The sequence below is a fragment of the Staurois parvus genome, unplaced genomic scaffold (assembly GCF_062004578.1).
Source record: "Staurois parvus isolate SC_StPar_1 unplaced genomic scaffold, SC_StPar_1.0 ptg000052l, whole genome shotgun sequence".
NCBI lineage: Eukaryota > Metazoa > Chordata > Amphibia > Anura > Ranidae > Staurois > Staurois parvus.
Genome location: NW_028317848.1, coordinates 539580 through 562772, shown reverse-complemented (window position 1 = coordinate 562772; position 23193 = coordinate 539580). Strand labels below are relative to the sequence as shown.

Genomic DNA, 23193 nt, shown 5'->3' with positions numbered 1-23193 from the left:
GCTAGTTTTTATCTCTCTGGAAAGCATGGTATTAGAACTGAATATGAACAAGACAAATATCATGAACACAGAAAATGACAATTTTGAGCTTGACGGTGACAGAATAGAAGTTGTAAATCATTTTAACCTCTTAGGCTTTCTCATAAACAAAGAAGCAGCCAGCAGTGATGAAATGTCCCGCAGAATAGCACTTGGTAGCTAGACAATGAAAACTCTCAATTTTTCAAATGCAAAGAAATTACACTGAAAAGAAAGATCAGATTCGTCCATGCACTCGTTTACTCAGTTGTCAATTATGGCTGTGAAAGCTGGACACTACAAAAAAGGATAGAAAGAAGATTGGCTCATTTGAGCTTTGGTGCTGGAGGAGGATTTTATGTGTGCTGTGGACAGCACATAGAACTAAAATAATGATTTTGGAAGGGATCAAACCGGTTATTATTTTTATCAGGATTTACCCATTGCACAGCACTTTACAATATGAAGGCAGACAGTACAGTTACAATACAATTCGATACAAGAGGAATCAAACGGCCCTGCTTTGTCACTAGAAGCCCAAATGATATATTTGCAACTGTCCTATATTAGTCACAGAAGGGAAAGATAAGTGGAGAAAGAAATAATGTTTGGGAAGATCGAAGGAAGCAGTCGAAGAGGGAGACTGACTACTAGATGAATGGACACTATGGGGTTGATTTACTAAAGGAAAATAGGCTGTGCACTGCAAGTGCAGTTACTTTAGATCTGAGGGGAAGCTCTGAAATAAGGTGAAGCTCTGCAGATTTCTTTCATCCAATCATGTGCAAGCAAAAATGCTGTTTTTTAAATTTTCCTTGCATAATCCCCTCAGATCTTGAGCAACTGCACTTTCAGTGCACAGCCTATTTGCCTTTAGTAAATTAACCCCATAGACTACAGCTGTGGGGATGACGCTGGAGGATCTCACAAGGATAGCACAAAGCAAACTTCTTTTTAGAGCTCTTATTCATCAAGTCACTAGGACTCGGACTCCAGTTGATGGCACTTAATAATCAACTGTAAGTAAAATGTTTCTCTAAATAAAAGTTATATAATAAACCCTTCCTGTTATTGTGGAGGATGATGACAATAGGGGCAGGTTTCATGCTGGTTTTGTCTTTGCCTTTCCTGCATCTCCAAGCAGCAAGGACTAGCAGTGCTGCAGAATTATGAATATCAATATCACTGCCTATTAATCTGTTCATAAATGATGCATATTCAGGGTCAGCACAGCAATGTTAAGGCTCATGTACACTGCATCTCCTAAACTGACATTCAGTTGCTGTTCAGCGGTTTTTTAAGCAGCCCCTGAACTCTCCCTAATGGTATCCTATGTGTCTATGTACACTATGTCGTTTACAGGCAGTTGAGTTTGCTGTCGTTTTTTTAACGCACCAAACTTGCGTTCAGGAGTAGATTTTACCAGCGTTTCAAACGCCAAACGCTTGTAAATGTGGCTAACCGCATTTCTAAGGGTTTGCGTTTGGAAGCATTTTTTAATTGTTCCATATCCAAATGCTGTCCGGAGCCTTTTTTCATCATCAGAAATGCATGCAAAGCGTTTTCCATGTATTCAAATGGACCCGGTACACCAGCACAGTCAGTTGTAGGTTTTGCGTGAAGGAAAAATTGGAAAACGTGCCGCATTATGTTCATGATGGGATCCATAGTGAATACAACCAGAAAAGACAGGTCATCTCAACATGATTTGACACGTCAGCCTACAACAGGAAGCACTTTACTCTCAGGCTCTTCAGATTAAAAAAAACAACAACTTTGCAACAGTTTTACAATTCACTTAAAGCAGAGTTCCATCCGTTTTTGTCTTTATTAAAAGTCAGCAGCTACATTTTTTGTAGCTTTTGACTTTTAATAGACACACACTTAGGGCTCATGTACACTGCAGCAGATAACCTGACGTTCAGGAGCTTTTCTGTGTTCTTTTTTCAGCAGCCCCTGAACTCTCCCTAATGTTTTCCTATATGTCCATGTACACTATGTTGTTTACAGGCAGTTGAGTTTACAGTCATTTCTTTGAACGCACCAAACTTGTGTTCAGGAGTAGATTTTTATCAGCGTTCCAAACGCTTGTGAACGCGGCTAACCGAGTTTATAAGCGTTTCGTTTGGAAGCATTTTTTAACTATTCCATATACAGATGCCTTCCAGAGCCTTTTTTTCATCATCAGAAATGCATGCAAAGCGGTTTCCATGTATTCAAATGGACCTAGCACACCAGTTCACGCTCATGATGGAATCCATAGTGAATATAACTAGAAAAGACAGGTCATCTCAACACATACTGCTCTCTCTGCTTCTGCTCTCTCTATTTCTCTCAAAATGTCTGCTTGAGGTGATTGTAGCCGTATTAGTGCACTTACGACAGAAACAATTGAGTACTGACGTGATACTTTTTTTATTTGCACTAACATACAATTTTGAGGACAAGCTTTCGGGGTATGTCCCCTTCTTCAAGGTCCAGGCAGTACTCTTGAGCTGCTTCTCCTAATTGGTCCGGCAGTCTTCTGGGACCTGTGAAAGTTCCCAGGAGACTGCGGGAGGGAGGAGGGGGCTTAACTTCCGGCTCACTTCGCTGCGGCAAACTGAGCTGGAAGTGGGAGCTGGTAAGTGTCAAAAACAGGTATCCGCTCCCCACTCCCCCCAAAAGGTGCCAAATATGGCAGTGGAGGGAGGGACGAGGCAAATAAGTGGAAATCCGCTTTAAGAACATGTATACAGTTCATGATGCAAAAAAAAAAAAGAGGGTTTACATACACTTTAGTGCAATATCATTTCATTGTTTTGTGCTCATATTATAAGTTTGATTTAGTTAGATTACATTACAACAAAGGGCAGTCTGCCAGGCCCCATGGAATTTGCTGTCATATATCTCCAAATTCTATCCACAACTGCAGGCCTGATTGGAATAATAACAAGACAGAATGTATACAGTATGTTTTGCAGAGTTTTATTATTTAATTGCCTGTAGCCCAATCACATACAATGTTGCAGCGGTCAGAGGCTTGAAGGCTATCCCCAAAGAACAGAAATAAATGAATATAAATATAACCCCACAATGACTAATTTAAAATGTAATTTTGTTTATTTATAAAATTATGTGAAACATCACACTTACTATACAGTGATTACCATTTAATTAAAGCAAATCAATATGCAAAGTAGAGTTTCGTTAAAAAAGGCTATATAGTATGTTGTAGTTCTTGTTTTTTTAATAAACTTTATTAGGGTGCCTGCAACTAACAATTATTTTCATAATTGATTAGTTGACCGATGTTTGTGTATAATTTAGTTAATATGTAAAGTTTAAAAAAAGACAATTTATTCTTGAATATTTTCTATACTCAGTGGTAAATCTAAATAACCAACTATATGGTTAGGGAACAAAATATCTAATCCACTCTGAGAATAACAGACAGAAGAAATACAGTGGGGCAAAAAAGTGTTTAGTCAGCCACCAATTGTGCAAGTTCTCCCACTTAAAAAGATGAGAGAGGCCTGTAATTGGCATCATAGGTAGACCTCAACTATGAGAGACAAAATTAGAAAAAAAATCCAGACAATCACATTGGCTGATTTGGAAAGAATTTATTTGCAAATTATGGTGGAAAATAAGTATTTGGTCACCTACAAACAAGCAAGATTTCTGGCTCTCACAGACCTGTACCTTCTTCTTTAAGAGGCTCCTCTGTCCTGCATTCATTACCTGTATCAATGGCACCTGTTTGAACTTGTTATCAGTATAAAAGACACCTGTCCACAACCTCAAACAGTCACACTCCAAACTCCACTATGGTGAATCCAAAGAGCTGTCGAAGGACACCAGAAACAAAATTGTAGACCTGCACCAGGCTGGGAAGACTGAATCTGCAATAGGCAAGCATCTTGGTGTGAACAAATCAACTGTGGGAGCAATAATTAGAAAATGGAAGACATACAAGACCACTGATAATCTCCCTCGATCTGGGGCTCCACGCAAGATTTCACCCCGTGGGGTCAAAATGATCACAAGAACGGTAAGCAAAAATCCCAGGACCACACGGGGGGACCTAGTGAATGACCTGCAGAGAGCTGGGACCAACGTAACAAAGGCTACCATCAGTAACACACTACGCCGCCAGGGACTCAGATCCTGCAGTGCCAGACGTGTCCCCCTGCTTAAGCCAGTACATGTCCGGGCCCGTCTGACGTTTGCTAGAGAGCATTTGGATGATCCAGAAGAGGATTGGGAGAATGTCATATGGTCAGATGAAACCAAAATAGAACTGTTTTGGTAGAAACACAACTCATCGTGTTTGGAGGAAAGAGAATGCTGAGCTGCATCCAAAGAACACCATACCTACTGTGAAGCATGGGGATGGCAACATCATGCTTTGGGGCTGTTTCTCCGCAAAGGGACCAGGATGACTGATCCATGTACAGGACAGAATGAATGAATGGGGCCATGTATCGTGAGATTTTGAGTGCAAACCTCCTTTCATCAGCAAGGGCATTGAAGATGAAACGTGGCTGGATCTTCCAACATGACAATGATCCCAAACATACCGCCCGGGCAACGAAGGAGTGGCTTCGTAAGAAGCATTTCAAGGTCCTGGATTGGCCTAGCCCAGGGGTCTGCAACCTTTAAGACATAAAGAACCACTTGGACCCGTTTCCGAAGGGAAAAAAAGACTGGGAGCCGCAAAGCCATTGCAACATTTAAAACAAATCCGACACTGCATATATTGCAAAAAGCGCTCTGGTCATGAAGGGAGTTTAAGGGCCCAGTAAGCAAAGGGTTCATCAGGGCCACAGTGTATCGTCATAATCACAATCATAGCCTTAGGTCAGTGGTGGGCAACCTTTTTTTTCAACTGAGCCAAATCTCGCCAAAACCACGATTGAAATTTATTTTGAGAGCCACATTTTTAAAACTGAAAATACATCCCCCATATAGTAATTCATCCCCCATAGTAATTCATCCCCCATATAGTAATTCATCCCTCATAGTAATTCATCCCCCACATAGTAATTCATCCCCCACATAGTAATTCATCCCCCACATAGTAATTCATCCCCCATATAGTAATTCATTCCCCATATAGTAATTCATCCCCCCTATAGTAATTCATTCCCCATATTGTGTCAATTCACTTACCTTTGCGCCGCGCGTTCCTCTCGCCGTGTTCCCGCGCCGTTCCGGTCTTCAGGGCGGACTGTGAGAGGAGAGGAGTTCGTCGCGCTGCCCCGCCTACATCCTGACAGCCAATGTTTGCCACGCTCCGCGGGCCGGATTAAAAGGTCCGCCGGGGCGTAGTTTGCCCATTGCTGGGCTAGCTGCAGAGTCCTGACTTTTGGGGCGGCCGCCCGAGAGGAGGGAGGGGAGCGGGCGCCCGGCACACAGAAGAGCCGCATTAAAATGTGTAAAGACCCGCGGCTTGCCGACCACTGAGCTACGACAACCCTATTGCCTGTCACCTGGTGGGCAGTGTGCTCCGGAGCCGCAGCAAAGGTGAAAAAGAGCCGCGGGTTGCCGACACCCGGCCTAGCCAGTCTCCAGATCTCCACCCCATAGAAAAACCTTTGGAGGGAGTTGAAAGTCCGTGTTGCCCAGCGACAGCCCCAAAACATCACTGCTCTAGAGGAGATCTGCATGGAGGAATGGGCCAACATACCAGCAACTGTGTGTGCCAACCTTGTGAAGACTTACAGGAAACGTTTGACCTCTGTCATTGCCAACAAAGGATATATAACAAAGTATTGAGATGAACTTTTGATATTGACCAAATACTTATTTTCCACCATAATTTGCAAATAAATTCTTTCCAAATCAGCCAATGTGATTGTCTGGATTTTTTTTCTCATTTTGTCTCTCATAGTTGAGGTCTATCTATGATGCCAGGCCTCTCTCATCTTTTTAAGTGGGAGAACTTGCACAATTGGTGGCAGACTAAATACTTTTTTGCCCCACTGTATATACTGTATACTATTAGAGAGTGAAAGTGGTGCATGTCAGGCTCAGAGATCAACATTTTTATTTAAAGAAAAAATAAAAATAAAAAGCTTAAAACGCTGTTTTGCTGATTTTCATACAGGACTGTAATCTAATATTATGTATGGCAGATGCCCTTGTCAAAGGCAGGTACTTTGATACAAGCTACCTGCGCCTGCTGTCACTTAAGCCTGGTACACCTTTCAGTTTTTTTTTTTCTCTCAACCCAGTGGGCAGAATGAAAAAAAAAAACCCCGAGAGGTCACTGTACTTACTAATCGATGTTAGTGCAGAGATCTCTCCCGCTGTGCCTTTGTCTTCTGACGGGGACTGCGGCCTCCTCCTGACCGTATATGCTGGTTTTCCAGCATGTCCCTTCGACAAAAGCTGTTAATTAAACCTGCTTTTTTTTGGAAGGACAGCTGTACACATGGTCCAAATGTCTGCTGATATTCAGACCATATGTACCCAGCTTTATGCTGGCCATACACAAACAAATTTTTCCCTTGAAAATGTATATTTTAAGAATTTTCATTAAATTTTCTGATAGATAGTGGGGTTAAATCATCGCTTATTTTTTACTGCAGTGACAGGAAAATTTGAAGGAGCAGAATAGATAACATTTCTCGATCAATTGACTTTTCAGACAGTGCGTGTGGTTTTCGTTTAGAAATTACATTCATTTTAAATTTGAATGTTAAAAGCAAGTGAAATTCTCAAACAACATTCATTCATTCATCAAAAGTACAAAGTGTTTTTGTTCTAATTTTCTTGTCCGAAAATCGATACATGTATGGCTAGCATAAGACATTTAGTAGCAGCAGCATGCTTTTTTTATACACCTGTCATGATGGGGTTAAAAAAAAAATAAAGCGGCCTTTTATAACACAGAAACAACAGATAATCTCTGCGATAAGGGGGTTATTATACTGTGAAAAAGTGAATGCAATAATAGATAGTTACATAGTTAGTCCGGTTGGCAAAAAGACACACGTCCATCTAGTTTAATCATCAAAAGGGAGAGAATATATATATATATATATATATATATATATCTCCAAATGTTTTGGGACGCCTGCCTTTACACGCACATGAACTTTAATGACATACCAGTCTTAGTGCGTAAGGTTCAATATTGAGTTGGCCCACCCTTTGCAGGTGTATCAGCTTCAACTCTTCTGGGAAGGCTGTCCACAAGGTTTAGGAGTGTGTCTATGGGAAGGTTTGACCATTCTTCCAGGAGCACATTTGTGAGGTGTTCTATTGGGTTGAGGTCAGGACTCTGTGCAGGCCACTCAAGTTCCAGGCTTGTCCGTGAATAGGCCTGATGTCTTTAGGTTGGTAGCATTGATTAATGGTCCAGACATGAAAGAATTGCATATAGGCCACACCCACAATAATAATTCTAGCTCAATAATTCTTTACATTCTATGGCTCAGTTATGATTTCTATATTTCTGGTATGGCTTTTGTTATAATTCTGGAAACCTGAACCATCTGTATGGTGCCTATGTCCCTCAGGCCACTCTCTGAACATATTTTTCCAAGTGATCTGATTTCATGAGATCAGTGGATAAACTGATATTATAAAGGTCTGTGCAGTTCTATATATGACACCATAAAATTCATTTACCATCTGGGGAAATACATAAACATCTAGTTCAAATAAACCAATAAATTAAATCTGTTCAGGGTAATACTTATCAGGAGAATGGGACCACCGCTGACAGTATCTTTGTTATCAATTAGGCCAGGGGGATTAAAGGGGAAATGTTGTGGTTCTAAATTATTTTATTTTAGTTTTTGAAAAGTTTTATGTCATGGAGCAACATTTGCCTGATCCAACCCTCATGAAAGCCGAAAAACCAGATTCTTTTGCAAGTTCAACATAAATATTAACGCTGTTCAAAAAAAAAAAAAAAAAAATATATATATATATATATATTGACAGGTGCATACAGATATCAAGATATTATTTATATTATGAATCACTAAGTCACTGCATTGAATTTTTAGGCAATTCATACTGAGATCAAAGAATAGATTGATTATTTCCCTACGATTACTGAGTGAAAATCAGACATTGGGTTCACGTACGATAACAATTTTCTAGCTCCCACAACCCCCAGTGAGTTGAATCCTGCACAATCTCCCAAATTACATGAATATGTTTGATGCTTCAAATTATATAATGATTGGGGGGAAAGGGGGCAAATTGGACAGCTGGAGAACTGGGCTGGTGCTTGGTGTGTGAGAGCTACAGTACCACTCTCTTATGTGCTGATAGAACTGGATATTTCAACCCTAAATGCAGCTCTTTGACTGAAAAAAAAGTAAAAATGTCCTATATTGTATTTATTACCGTTTATGCATACTAACTGCTTTACAGTTGTATATAGCTAGGGTTTAATTGGGCATAAACAATATTCTTGGCTTCAGTAATGAAAATTGCTATACTATGCAAAAGAGTTACAGTTTTCTGAATTAAAAATCTGATCCTGTGTTTTCCTATTTTATTCATAGATTCAATCTCTGCGGCATCATTTATGCTGAATTTAAGTGATTTTCTTCTGAAAACAAGCCTGAGAGAGAGAAGCAGGAATCTGATTGGTCCGGTTTCTGGTTCTGTAAATCTGGATGCCAGCTGGTGCAAACATAGTGGGAACCCAGGCCTCCCACAATCATCTCCCAAAATTCTCCTTGATGTGAGATGTGGAGTACTACAGGTCAGTATTTTCTGAGATAAAACACAAGTGTTTAGACTGGATAAACAGCTTCCTTTTTATCAAAAAGCTTAAGTTTATACATTTTTCTGATAGATCTACAAGTGTGGGAGGAGCCAGAGTAATCCATTTGGTTAATAATTTTTTAATTTCCAAAAGAGCGAGATGTTGGGTCCTCTGAAGAGGTTGAACATTATTATGCATTTCTTACCTATAACCCTTGTTGATGTAACCTTCATACTGTTAAACTTTAATTTTAGAAAAAATATTGGAAGTAACAAAATAGGTTGTTTATGATGCAACATGCCATAGCAAAAGGCATTCATGATTTTTGAATATAACTCGCCTCACCTTCCAGCAACGTGACTGTTACATCCCTCACTGGCCGCTGTCATCTTACGTCTGCATGCCAGGTTTTCAGCCTCTTGATTGGCTGGTAGGGGATGATTTCATCCCACACATGGGCATGGAAGTCACTCATTCTGGCACTAGAAAACTGTGAGCAGACAGGTAAGTGTGTATTATTAAAGAAGAGACATAGCATGTCTCTTCTGCAAGAAAGATTTACCTGACTGTAGTTTTCTAAAAGTTAAGTTTAGTTCTACTTTAATTTACAGTACTTGTAAAGTAATTACATACATTCAAATTTGTTTAAAATTTAAGTTATCCCTCTTCTGTATGCTGTCAGGTGAGGATGAAAAGTATTCTTCAATATAATGTAGCGCTGACTTGTTTGAGTCCAAGCTCTTTTTAAAAACTTTGCTAATGTAGCTAAATTATAGGTCTGTTTAAAGAACAGCTTGTAATTCTGAATTATCTACAAAACCACACTCCACAAGAAGTAAAACACATGTAGAATACGCTTCATAAAACTGCATGTTTAATTTTCACAGGGGGCATCTTAGTTGCCTTCAAGATAATAGCGATGTGTTTCATTTAATTCATGGGATACTTTATCTGTGTTGATATTAAACAGGACTGAACACAATAGCAATACTGTGGCGTGAACACGAGTCGGAGGAAGTTATCTTTTTCCTTTTAACATTTCTCATGAACTATGGATCAGATGCTGCCAAATAAAATATATAATCAATGTGAATAAATGCTGTTTAGATAACTTCCAGATTGAGCCTTATGTTTCTTTTTATACCTTTCCATGGCTAATAAAATTTTCTTTCTAGGTTTTCTGGGGTCAGGAGAACCTAAATTGTTTGACGCACTTAAATGAGCTCGTCCAAGAATACCTGAGGAAAGAGCCGGGATTGGGAATGTCAAATTCTGAACAGCCTGTTCTCCCAGTATCGCCTGCTGTCATTAGACCCTCAACCTGTAATACAGAACACAGTTCTGATGACCTGCGGACAGGCCTCTTTCAGTACATTCAGGATGCTGGTAAGGAAGTTAAAACAGATCTCCAACTAAAACACGTTTTGGTTGTGAATAGATTGGATAGGGGATAGAATTTATCGCTATTGATGATTTCACTGACGGGAGATTTCCTGTCATCGAGACAAGAAAAGAGTTTATATTCCTCATCCATTTTACAAAAAAATGTGTTTGTCTCTGGCCCTGTCCCCTGTGTAGAGGTTTTATATTTTTTCTAGTTTCTTTTACTTTGTATCCCTAAGACAAGGAAGTAACTTCCCAGTGGGTATGAGGGCAGCAACAGACATCTGACCAAGTATTTAACCCTCCCCCACTCTACTCAAAACCACAAAAAAAATGGTATGAAATTTGATAATTTGCCATTATAGTCAGTTTCTTTTTTCTACTTACAAGCAATAGCATGCTTGCCATTTAATCCCAAATGTTGACAGTATGTACTGAACAAAAAAAAAACAAATTTGCCCTGAAAATGTCCACGGTTTAAAAAACAGGTTGAAATGTACCCACATTTTCTGGATTTTCTGTTCAATTGTTCAAATCAGCATTTGAAATACCAAAAATCCTTCACTTCCTGTCTGATAGCCAAAAACAGGAAGTGAAAAGAAACCCCTGCAACTGAAGGGAATCTTGTGGGGACCCTCCAGGTCACCAGAAATAGTGTCCCCTTCGGAAGATTTCCCCTCTTACTGTTCTGTGGGCAGCCAAAATGTGGGATTTTATTTTACTTTCACTCCCAATGATAATGGAAAACAGGATGATTCTCCATAACAGGGACAAAGACAGCACTAAAAAACTGACAGGTACTCTCATTATACAACACCAAAAAAAAAAGAAAGAAAATTTTGCTGTTAGTTATACATCAGCCACTTGCCCTCCATAGGATTTACCTCCCTTCCTGACAAGGTCATTTTTTGCGATATGGCGCTGCGTTACTTTAACTGACAATTGTGTGGTCATGCAACGCTGTACATAAATGAAATTTATGTTATTTTTTCCCCCAAATAGAGCTTTCGTTCGGCGGTATTTGATCACCTCTGCGTTTTTTATTTTTTGTTCTATAAATAAAAAAAGACCAACAATTTTGAAAAGAAAAACACAATTTTTGATTTTTTGCTATAAAACTTTTCCAGTAAAAAAATTTTAAAAATCAAATTTCATCATGAATTTAGGCCAAACTGTATTCTGCTACATGTCTTTACTAAAAAAAAAAAATCCCAATACATGTAAATGAATTGTTTTACGTGAAAGTTATAGCATCTACAAATGGTGGTGTATATATAATGGAATTTTTTTTTATATACTAGTAATGGCAGTGATCAGTGCTGTGGCGGGTATTCTGACACTGGGGGGAACTGACTAACTGCCATTGACATCCCAATGACACTAATACAGTGATCAGTGCTAATAAACAATACTGACACTGTACTAATAACACTGGGCAGGAAGGGGTTAACATCTGGGGCGATGAAAGGGTTAACTGTGTGCTGTTTTATATAATGTGCTATGTGTATTTTATTAGGGAAACATGCTACTGTGTATTTCTCGGCTCTGCAGAGAAATACACAGCAGCATGGTCTTGCTGGCAGGAGAGAGACCTGTGTTGTTGTCTCTCCCCTGTCAGTGTTACTCAGCAATTGCCTGGTGCCGGCGGGGAACTTCTGTTTGGACCCAGTGATTGACATCTGTAGCCGCCAATGGCGGCGTGGGTAGGACGGCGCACACGCCCCCTACCTAGGAATGCAAATCACATATATATATATATATATATATATATATATATGTGATTTTGCACAGTCCTGCCACCCTGTAGCAGTAGTTCTACTATAGGGCGGTGGGGAAGCTGTTAAGTATACATTCATTATATGTTCGTTGGGTTAACCCTTTAAAAAATGTTTAGATTAAATTCTAATTTATCAAAGTGTAAAATCCCGGTCTGCAATTTGCATTTTTTTTCCTCATTCTGGTATGATGATAGTAGTTTGGTTATCACTTTCTTAACTTACATATAGTTATATAGTCTGGTTAAAAAAAAAAGACAAGTCGTTGTAGTTCAATCAACAGAAGAAAAAAGAAACAAATATAAAAACTCCATAAACACAATCCTATACCCACAATTGATCCCGAGGAAGGCAAACAAACCCTAGGAAGCATGGTTCAATTTGTTCCAGTGATAGAAAAATATCCTAGAAGGCAAACAGATATTCCCAGGATCAACACTCTTTAGTGTTATTACTATAATGTTAGTAGTGAGCTATGTTTTGTGCATTTTGGATTGCATCCAACTACTGAGCTGGACAGAATTTGTTCTTGAGGGAGTCTGTTGCACATTTTCACAGCTCTTACTGTGAAGAAGCCGTCCATATGTGGAAGTCAAATCTCTTTTCCTCCAGACATAAAGAGTGCCCCCTTATCCTTTGTGATGACCTGAAACTGAATAACTCTACACCAAGTTCCATTATATGAAACGTTTAAGTAATTATTCTGTATATGGTGATGCTATCCCTCTTAATTCTGAATAACTGAATAAATTCAGTTAATCTAATCATTCCTTCTAGCTTTTTTTTTTCCTTCAGTAGACTGAATAGTATCCAGGAATATTAAAGAGGAACTTGATCTCTCGCTCCCATCCTACAAAGGATTATTTTTTCTTTGACCTACTCAAACCTTTTTCACTGTATTATGCTCAATTAACATGTTCACACATACTGAGTGAATGCACCACAGCATTCCGGATCCCATTCATCTATTGCTTTTCCTTACATCATTGGCCAGCTGTCTTCCTGATGATGCACCACTAGGTCTTTCCCCCTCCATGGAGCAGTGGGCTATATTCATTCTCACCTAGGCAAGAACAGAGGCAGGGGTCAAGGTACGACAATATTCCCAGAATTTAGAAGGAAAAAAAAAATAAGCATCAACTTTCTAAGTGTGTAGAGGGGAAGGGCTGTAAAGTCATTTTTTGCTGTGGTGGTTTGGTTTAGGGCTAGTTCATACTTGTGCAAATAAAAAATGAAGGTAAAAACTCGTGTAAAAGCACTTGTGTTTACCTGTGTTTTTATGCACGTTCACCTGTGTTTTTACGCATATTTTTTGAAACTCATATTATGTTTAGCTTTTTTTTTCTTGTGAGTTTTCTATTTCCTGTGTCATTACTTTATCATCATTCCCTTTTCACAAAAATTACTCTAAAATCCTTATTAGCGGACAAAAACACATTATAACTTGCAAAATTCCTGTTAAATCTAAAAGCTAAAACTGTACTGAGTTAATAAATAGAGATCTGCATGTGAATGAGGTCTTGGGGCTCATTCACATAGGTGCCCCAGCGTGTACAGTGTGAACCAGATTTTTTTTCTTTAATGTGGCTGAAGCTGTGTACAGGCAGCCTATGTTAGGCTATTGGAATGCAGCAACTGTATGATCACAGCCGCAGTTCCTAATTTGACAGGCTTGTGGATGCACGTGTACGGCCCCAAACACAGACAGTGTGCATTTGGGGCCATTCACCTGTACCTGCACACCTGTTAAATTAGGACCTGCAGCTGTTTTTGTATAGCCACTGTGTGCCCATAGAGTAACAGGCGGCTTCAGGCACACAAACAAAACAATCAAACCCATGTGAATGAGCCCTTAATTTTCTTTTATTATGTTTTACATTTTTAAATAATTTTTTACTTTTTTTTACTATTTTATTATGTATTGCAATTTTTTTCCATTTTATGTTTAGAATTTTTTTGACAATTTAAAAAAAAATGTTTTTATGCTTTATGGAGGGGGGGGGGGGCAGTGGATGATGTCAGTAGAGCAGTGGATGGTGTCAGTAGTTTTTTATTTTTATTATTTTATTGTTTTAATTTTTTTTTTATACAATTTAAAGTGTTACTAAACCCACAACAGTAAAATCAGTCTGTATATGCAGTAAAGCATGCTTGTTATACGCACTGTGGAACCTAAGGGGTTAATCCTTCGCATTGTGTAAAAAGGATGTTTGATCCTGTCTTATCTGATCCTCCCCTTTTTTCTACAGTCCCCAATCCATCTGCTGATAGAACAGAACCTTGGGGGCAAGCTGCACATGCTCAGTTTGGTGTGTATTACTAGCAGATTTTTTTTTTTTGGGGAGAGTGCATGTGATCAGCACAGGACCAATCAGCGCTGTCCAGACAGTTGATCAGGCTCCCTGCAGCCTCATAGGACAATCTGGGGAGAATGAAAACTCCTCCTACAAGGTCAAGCTTTAACCAGTGCTCTGCCTTACACTGATATAAGTTACAAGACTGCTGTAACTGTTGATGTGAAAAGGTATTTAGCAGTTTATATTTACTAAATTGCATTTTCATGTTCTGTGTATTGTGGGAGACAAGATACAGTGAATGCAAAGTCCTGGGTTTAGTAACACCCTATATTTGTTTTGTTTTTCATTTTATTTTCACAATACCTTTGTGTGTGTGGGGGGGGGGGGGGGCAGTGGACGGTATCAGTAGTGTTTTATTTTTTAATTTTTAGAAGAGAAGATGTTATTTTTGACATGTTGTTTTCAATGTATTTTTTTTTCACACTGATTTGGAAGGGTGGGGGGGGCAGCGGGCGGTGTCAGTATGGCGATGGACAGATTTTTTTTTTTCAATTTTTATTTTTTTTAGAATTTTTGACAATTTACTTTTATATTATGTATTACTTTTTTTTACCAGCCTTGTAGGGTGACTTTGGTGAGATATCAGGGGCCTAAACAGACCCTGAAGTCTCACTTTTGAAGCAAAGTAGACATGGTAAACATTGGTATGGATCAATGATTCTGTTCATTCAGACAAGGAAGGGTCCAGTAAATGACAGAAATATTCTCCATCCTGACACACCAGATGAGGTGCCATTGGTGTGGGGGGGAATTAAGAGCACCGATCTCCTAGTATGGCTTTCCATGAAAGCAGCCGAAAGACGTAAGAGGGGGAAGCGGAGAAACGGCTTTCAGCGACTTCATGGAGAGCCATACTGGGAGATCGGTGCTTGTAGTTTGCCCAAACCAACAGCTGCAGGGAAGTGTGCCCTTGTGAAGAGCTGTATGCAGAAAAACACAGCTCTATGCTATAATGTGGACATGCCCTTAGGCAGTCCTAATGTTCAGTAATATCCAAATATTTCCAAATACCTCCAGCAGATCAAATAGGTTTAATGCACATTCAGGCTTATTTCTGAAGATTACAAGTGACAGCGAGAGGTTCACATGAGGTAGCTAACAGCAATCCAACTGCAGCTTTGCTGTGTCTGGCTGTCTGCTAACATGTCAGTTCTGGTATCTATGGGTTACAGTCTTGTCTTCCTTTTATCATCTAGATGCACAAAGGATTCCCAATGCTTATGAAGTGGTATTCTACAATGAGACGGAGGACAGTCCAGGGATGATGCTGTGGAAATATCCTGAACCTAGAGTTTTAACATTGGTGCGAATAACTCCTGTGCCTTTCAACACTACCGAAGACCCTGACATTAGCACCGCTGACCTCGGAGATGTCCTGCAGGTTAGTCTACACTATTCACTAGTGGCTTGGAGAAGTGATCTCATCTTTTAATTTATAAAAGAGATTATCCACTTAAAGTTTTGCTGATTGTGGCAGAACTACATGGGTTATATTGAGCATGACTCCCATGGGACCTGATTTTGGACACATAATTCCCCCCACTAAGTGCATATTTACATCAAAATTCAGTCCACTGTACAGACTTTCTTTCATGCATTTAGGTGCATTGTATTAGTTGGCCCATTCATTTTGCATGGGCCATTTCTGCACAAGAAAATAGGTCCTGTGTGATTTTCAGAAGAGCAGTGCTTTGCAACGTCCAGAGTTTATGCAGTATGTTATAACTCAAGTGACATGCACTGTATGCATTGTGGTGCATTGGCATTCAAAGGTTATTGCACCCAACAAGCATCTACAGGTTATTACTGTGCACTGTGATAAGACATGCTTTAATGCACATTAGGTTGTGAACAATTCCTCAAGCTGATGAATCCTGCTACTTCAGGGTGTGATTAGAGGTGGTTACCAAAAATCTGCACAAGCACAGCAATGACTAGAAAAAGGCCTTAAATAGGAATGTAATTTAATTTTAAAGTGGAACTATACTCACCTTGGCTCCAGTGATGCGGCATCCCAGGTCTCCCTGTCCGGCCGGCTTCTGGGTCTCCATCACCAGCCACTATCATTGGCTGGATGGGGATGACTCCTGCATGGCTCACTACAGAGGCAGACAGACAGGTAATTAACTTTAATGCAAAAGAGACAAAACGTTTCCATTAAAATTCCTGCCTATTCACCCTTTATTATTTTTGTACCTCTAGTTCCACTTTAAGAAATTTTACCTTTCCACTTCTGTCTGAAGACTCTGTAATTTTATAAAACTGTCAATAGCCATGGTTATGATTAAGCGCTTGTTGTCATGAAACGCATCAATACTAGCTCTTCACCCTATGATTAGTTTGTATGGACATTTTTTGTACTTTGGAATAAACCTTTGGATCGTATGTATATTGGTGTGCAGCCATCAAATCCTTATCTCTGTTATTGAGGACAACAGGAAGCCAGGCACGCTTAACACAGACATCAGTATCTATTATTTGTATTGTGTTGCCTTCATGCCTGAAGGAATATATAATCAAATGCTGATAATTGATAAGCAGTTGTTCTTGAGAGAACTCAAAACAACTCTTTTTTTTTTTCCATTACCCCTTCATTATTATTCTTGTAGCCATCCCACAATATTTTTCTCTAGTAGGTTTTTTTTTCTTCTTTTTTTAATCATCTTTTGAGTTCCGATGATATATTGAAGTGTTCACATGTCCCCACCCCTTCTTCAAAGCAGTTAATACATGGCTTACTACTTCCATGTGCTGGCTTTATCTGATGAGATGGAAACTAGCTTGTTACACATGACTTTTATCTTGTGACTGGAAGTGTTACTTCCAAGTGTAATGCTGAATCGTGTTGCATGGCAACTTTTTATTGTCTGTGCAACCTATTTATTTTACCACTTTGGAAACTCTGCGCGATGGAAGAAAAGTCTTGCCTTAGTCTTAATAAAGGAATGCCTCTGGATGTGCTGATTTAATCCAAATTAACGGTAAGATACAGTCTGGTTTATTATACAGAAACTATAGCTGGCTTGCAGTATGATAACATATTGTAACTAGCAGTGTAAGGACAAGGTTCTCTGACTCTCAAGGCAAAGATGACAGTGCACCCCCTCCCAAACTGAAAAGGAGTTTACACTTCCACTACAGAAATTACAGCAGCTGCCCACCAGCCCTGGGGTTATCACTTTCTGGTCCAAAGACAGATGAACTGGATGTGGAGAGGTATTGGCAACATGGTTAAACCAGTGTGATTTAGTTATAGCCAGTCGATTACAACTTATCCAAAGTGCATCCTATTCTGTGATTTGTTACTTCTATAAAAGCACTTTATTTGTGGTTCTGGTACAAGGTATAATTTTGCTGTTACAAAAACAAGCAATCTCAAATTTAACCTCTTGATGCAGACGTCACACAAATGTGCGGCCACATGGAACTGGGATTTTTTCCATGGGGCCGCATATTTGCGTACATGACTTTGTGCTGGGAGCGCACCATACTGCACGCTCCCAGCACAAAGACCGCAGTGTCACTGAGAGCCTCTCGATTCCGGGTCACATGATCGCTGTGATAGCCTCTGATTGGCTATCACAGTGATCAGTCACTGTGCAGCCCGGCCCCCTTGTTTTTTTCTCTATGAATGGAGAGTAGAGATACCTTGTATCTCCCTAACTCCTGCCAGAGAGAGAAAAAAGAGTTTGTAAAAAAAAAAAAAAAAAGATAACTATTAAAAAATAAAATAAAAAATAAAGAAAAAATACCTACATCAAGGTTTGATCTAGTTCAGTGCTAGGGTAATTGTTTACGTCAAGGTCAGGGTTAAAGGTCAAGGTCAAAGGTCATGATTTAAAAAAATTGGTGTCAATGCCAGTGTGTTTTAGGTAAAAAAAAAAAAGACAAAAACAAAATGTGTACTATTGTTTCTGGGCTGTACTACGGGTACAAATAACATACACATATATGGTATTGCTGCGATCGTCAAAGAGCTGGAGAATTTATTTTGGGTTGTTCTTTGGTGGTAGGTTATGGTAGTAACAAGAAACACACAGCTAAATAAAAAAAATGTTTTTTTACTATTTTGGGCCAGTTTTCCTTTGATAATAAAACAAAATCAGGAGATATTCGTTACCATTTACCACCAAATGAAAGCCTAATTTGTCCTGAAAAAAAACAAGGTATAATTCACCTGGATGTACAAAGTAGTTGTTATGATATGTACGGTTTTAATAACACATGTCAACATTGCAAAATAGTGCTTAGGCGTTTAGATTTGTTTTACCCTTAGGTGTGAAGAGGTTAAAACAGTTTACAAAAAAAAAAAGCTAAGAAAGAAATGGAGTATATAAAAAGGGTTTATAATTGACTACAGTTAATTTTTAAGAAAAAGGGTTGTTTTTGTTTTTTTACAATTTACACATAACACTCATTTTTGTATGAAGGCTACATAACAATAAAGTAGAGTCTCTGCTTGTATAGACTTTAACTTCATGACCCATTGTTATTTTTCATGTCTTCACCTCTAGAAACATTGATGCATGTTTGGCTTTTTTTTCTGATTCTAAATGCTCCTACATGTTAGTCTATGGGGTTGATTTACTAAAGCAAAATAGACTGTGCACTGCAAGTGCAATTGCTCTAGATCTGAGGGGAACAAGCAAGGAAAATATAAAAAAAAACTGCATTTTTGCTTGCACATGATTGGATGAAAGAAATCAGCAGAGCTTTGCTTCATTTCAGAGCTTCCCCTCAGATATAAAGCAACTGCACTTGCAGTGCACAGTATTTTTATCTTTAGTAAATCAATCCCTATGTGTCCATGCACACATAGGCATTTAGATGAGTTTAGAGGCAGAGAAAAAAACACACTGCCAATGCATCCTGGAGCAGCGGCATTTTGGCATAAAAAACATTTGATGTGTGCATTAACACTAGGCACATCTTTAGCGCTTGAGCGTCAATTCATAAACTATTATTCTGACCAGTGAAATGAATTAACACCCAAGTGCTTGATAGAAGTAAATGTGTTGCAGTGGGGCCAGGCAGTGGGGAAAGCAAATATAATTTTAGGATGTATCACTAGAGGGGTCACCAGCAGGTGGAAAGAGGTCCTGAAACCCCTATACAGATCTTTAGTGAGACCTTGTTTAGAATACTGTGTCAGTTCTGGAGACCCCACTTACAACAAATATATTGATAAGATAGAACGAGTCCAGAGAAGGGAAACAAAAATGGTGAAAGGTCTGGGAGATGAAACATATCAAAAACTTATTATGTACTGTCTTGGCCAGGGCTGGGACAAGGGATGGGCAGAAGGGCGGATGCCCTGGGAGCAGTGGTTTAGTGTAGGGTTGGGGGCTTCTTCTTCTGTTACAAGGCTGACAGGTGTAGTGCAGGGGTGGACTGACCATTTGGAAGCTCGGGCACTGCCCGAGGGCCCGGGGTCAGTAGGGGGCCCCATGAGATGCCCCTGGTACCTTTTTCATAGGCTTTTTTGAGTTTGGGCAAGGACACAGGGGCCCCATGATCCCCTATTGCCCGGGGGCCCCATGAGTTGTCAGTCCGCCCCTGGACGGTGCCGATCAGTGGTGCGCTGTGTTTCTGGGACACAGCAGATTACCGATCACAGTAAAGAGCCGATGACACAGGCTCTATCATGTGATCAGCTGTGTCCAATCACAGCTGATCGCATGTAAAGAAGGAAACACCAGTTATTGGCAATCCTCTCCTCACACTGACAGCGTGTGAGGAGGGGAGAGCCGGTAAGCGGCATTCCTCAGAGTTGACATCTACATTGATCATCAGGGCACGTACTGACCCCGATCATGGGGCAAGGACATGGGCCCCATGATCCCCTATTGCCCGGGGGCCCCATGAGTTGTCAGTCCGCCCCTGGTGTAGTGACAGCGGAAGTGATTTTGACAAACGAGTAACTGTTGGGCGTAGGATCCTCTAAGTTTGCACATCAAGAACTGAGGGGGGATGCAGTTTGCCATCTTTGCCCTGGGTGCTGGATGACCTTGTCCCAGCACTGGTCTGAAGGAAAGAAGGGAAAAGCAAGACATAATTGAGATATTGAAATATTTCAAGGAGGTGAATAAAGTTCAAGAGGGCAGAATTTTTAATATGAAACCAAGATCAAGAACATGGGGACATGACCTCAAATTAACAGGAAGAAAGTTCAAAGCTAATCTTATAAACTATTATTTTAGTGAAAAGGTAGTTGGAGCTTGGAATACACTTTCATCAGAGGTAGTTTATCAGTCAACAGTAAGTGGCTTCAAATATGCTTGGGACAAACATAGATCTATACTCAGACAAAAACATTACAAAAACAAAAAACAGAAACAGAAAAAAAAAATACAAAACCTGTATCAATAGAAAAAAAAACCAAGCAGACTCAATGGACCACTTGGTCTTTCTGCCATCATATTTCTTTGTTGTGATGTGGGGCCTCGGGGTCAGAAAGCTTGAATACTTAAATCTGGCACTTATATAAAGTACAAGACATTCAGGATGGAATTGGATAAATCAAACAGTGTTGTAAATATCCGCTTTAAATAGTCCCATAGACTGTTTATGAATTTATGCTTCTTTAATTCAAATATATATTATGTAAACTAAAAACAGATTACTTTTAATGCACTGAACATTAAAGCTTATACACATTCCAGGTAAATGGTTGCTTCATTTAGAAGAACTGCTGTAATCCTTCCCGTAGGTCAGGCTTCCAGCACAGAGTTATATGTATTAGTCCCAATCTGATACAGTGCCTAATGACTTGTACTTTGTAATTTATGATGTAGCACAGCACACAGTGATATTCTGGAACAACTGATCAATATTTGTTTGTTTGCACAGCTGTGCACATTCTTTTAACTGTAGAAAAATGTCCTGTTGGAAGTCAGTGCAGCAAAGCTGTGCTAGGGATCTTGTTAGTGTACCATTGTGTTTTTGGGGCGGAAATTGGAATTTGAAGGATTTTTCCATACTCCTGGGCCTCTATTTGCATGCTGCTTGCTAGAGAATGGTTTATAGGATATTCAAAGGCAGACTTTTAAAAACTGAAGGAAAGAAAGAGTCTGTGCATTGCCCATAGCAGTTAGTAATATTTCAAAATAATTGCGGGAGTATAATTGATGCGACTGATTTATCGTTTCTTCATTTTTTATAGATCTACCAAGCATCCAATGACATAGCTAAAAGCCATAGGGCACCAGTGCAAAATATAAATTGATCCCTATATTGTTTAAAGAGGTGTACTCTCTCTTAACTATAATAATGTATAACTTCTTAAAAGGTAACTTTGTCATTAAATGTTTAAGCTTCCAGAACTTGAAGCTAACAGAACTCCTGATGCCAGCTGAACATTAGGTAACAGTCTTCCTCCACAGGAAAATAGACATTCAGGGAGTCATGATCTCATGGGATCCCTGTAGCCCTCATTGGCTCCTCCTGTGTATCTTAAGTTTGCTGCTGTATCCTGTTTTATTGGAAGTTAGGCAGAAGGAACCAAGAAGATTTCTAAGTAGACTGACTCTTCCAATAGTATCATGGACTGAGAAAATTTACATTTCTTTATTGAACATCACGGGACACAGAGCTGGCTATTCATGACTATGTGGGTTATATACCACCTATAGGTGAATGGACGCTGGCTGACCAATCAGAGAGGAAGTCCTCCCCTATATAACCTCCACCCCCTGCAAGGGAAGTACTTCAGTTTTCTTGGCAGTGTCTTTAAGGTGGGTGTTCACTGAAGTGTTGCATGTGCGCATACCTGAAGGTCTAGAATGGTTCCATTTGAGAATCAGTGACTTTAATCTGATCCATTTGGAAAGCTGCCAAAATAGCAATAAAAATACTGACCAAGGCGCTTTCTGGTGTAGTGCTGTACAGGCCCGAGGCAATGGCCACACTTAAAGGGGACCGAGTCCTTATAGGTCTACATGACAATGCCCGCCGTGATAAGTGAAGGTTGGTTCCTGGCTGAGGTTAGGGACCTGTGGCGCGATTGGTAAGCTACCTCTTTTTTTCTTGATTAAAAAAAAAAAGGTGATTTTTTTTCTGGTCTATTGGCCGTATATTGTGACCAGGGGGAATACTCGATAGTGTCTGTGCCTGCCTGTTGTTTTGACTTGTGCCACTAGAGGGAGCATTCAGTGCATCCAGGAACTCGGGATGGCCGGAAACAGAAGACAGCCATATTATTTATATATCAGACTTCCTGGGTGCACATGGGCTGTTGCTGAATTCATGTGAGGTAGTCGGGACACAGAGCAGGCTCTTCTAAGGGGCACGTGAATACTTCCCTGAGGGGACACTGGCCAGTCAGACAGGAGGTTGCTGCTTGTGTCCTATGGTTGTCAGCAGGTTGCATTGAGTGTATGGGGGGGTCACACTACTTGCATGGCTGTGTCCTGGGCTCTGTGTTTTACTGATTGATTGTACAAAGGTCTAAACGCTAAGGGAAGTAATGTCTTCCAGAAAGTGGAGTGGTGGAGGCCCAGCTGGAAGGGGCACAAGTGCACTGCCATCAGGTCCTGAGCAACCTAGTCGGAGTTCCACTGTAATATCCTATCCTGAGAGGCCAGGAGCAACTGCTCAATCTGAGCCACTGCATTTGCCTGACATTGCGACTACTACTGGTGTGCGTCTGCTTCAGCATATGTAATCAAAGATGATCTTGCTTCAGCCTTAGTGGGGTTAGAGGATAAGTTCGCAGGGATGATTGCATCTGTGACTCAGGGAAGTAAGAAGTGGGAGAGATCCCCGTTTCTAGATCCACCAGTCCTTGAACAAGAATGGGTGGAACTTGAGAATGAGGATGTGGTGGAGAAGGTCAGGCAGTGGATTCTCTGTCTGAGGAGTTACAGTCTGAGGAGAAGCAGGTGGTCTTTGCTTCTCAATCACAAAAGTTATTAGTCCAGGACCTTACTGATATGGTCTGTTCTGG

The 23193-nt window shown here is 40.0% G+C and overlaps 1 protein-coding gene across 1 annotated transcript in view; it reads left to right on the top strand.

Annotated features, from left to right (window-relative positions):
- The window catches only part of VPS13B (vacuolar protein sorting 13 homolog B), a 1305797-nt gene that overhangs the window by 1056115 nt on the left and 226489 nt on the right, over nt 1-23193 (top strand). Inside the window, exons 37-39 of the mRNA XM_089666424.1 lie at nt 8529-8731; nt 9910-10120; nt 15446-15630. Of these exons, the coding sequence (XP_089522550.1) occupies nt 8529-8731; nt 9910-10120; nt 15446-15630 (599 nt within the window). The remainder of the gene's footprint in view (nt 1-8528; nt 8732-9909; nt 10121-15445; nt 15631-23193) is intronic.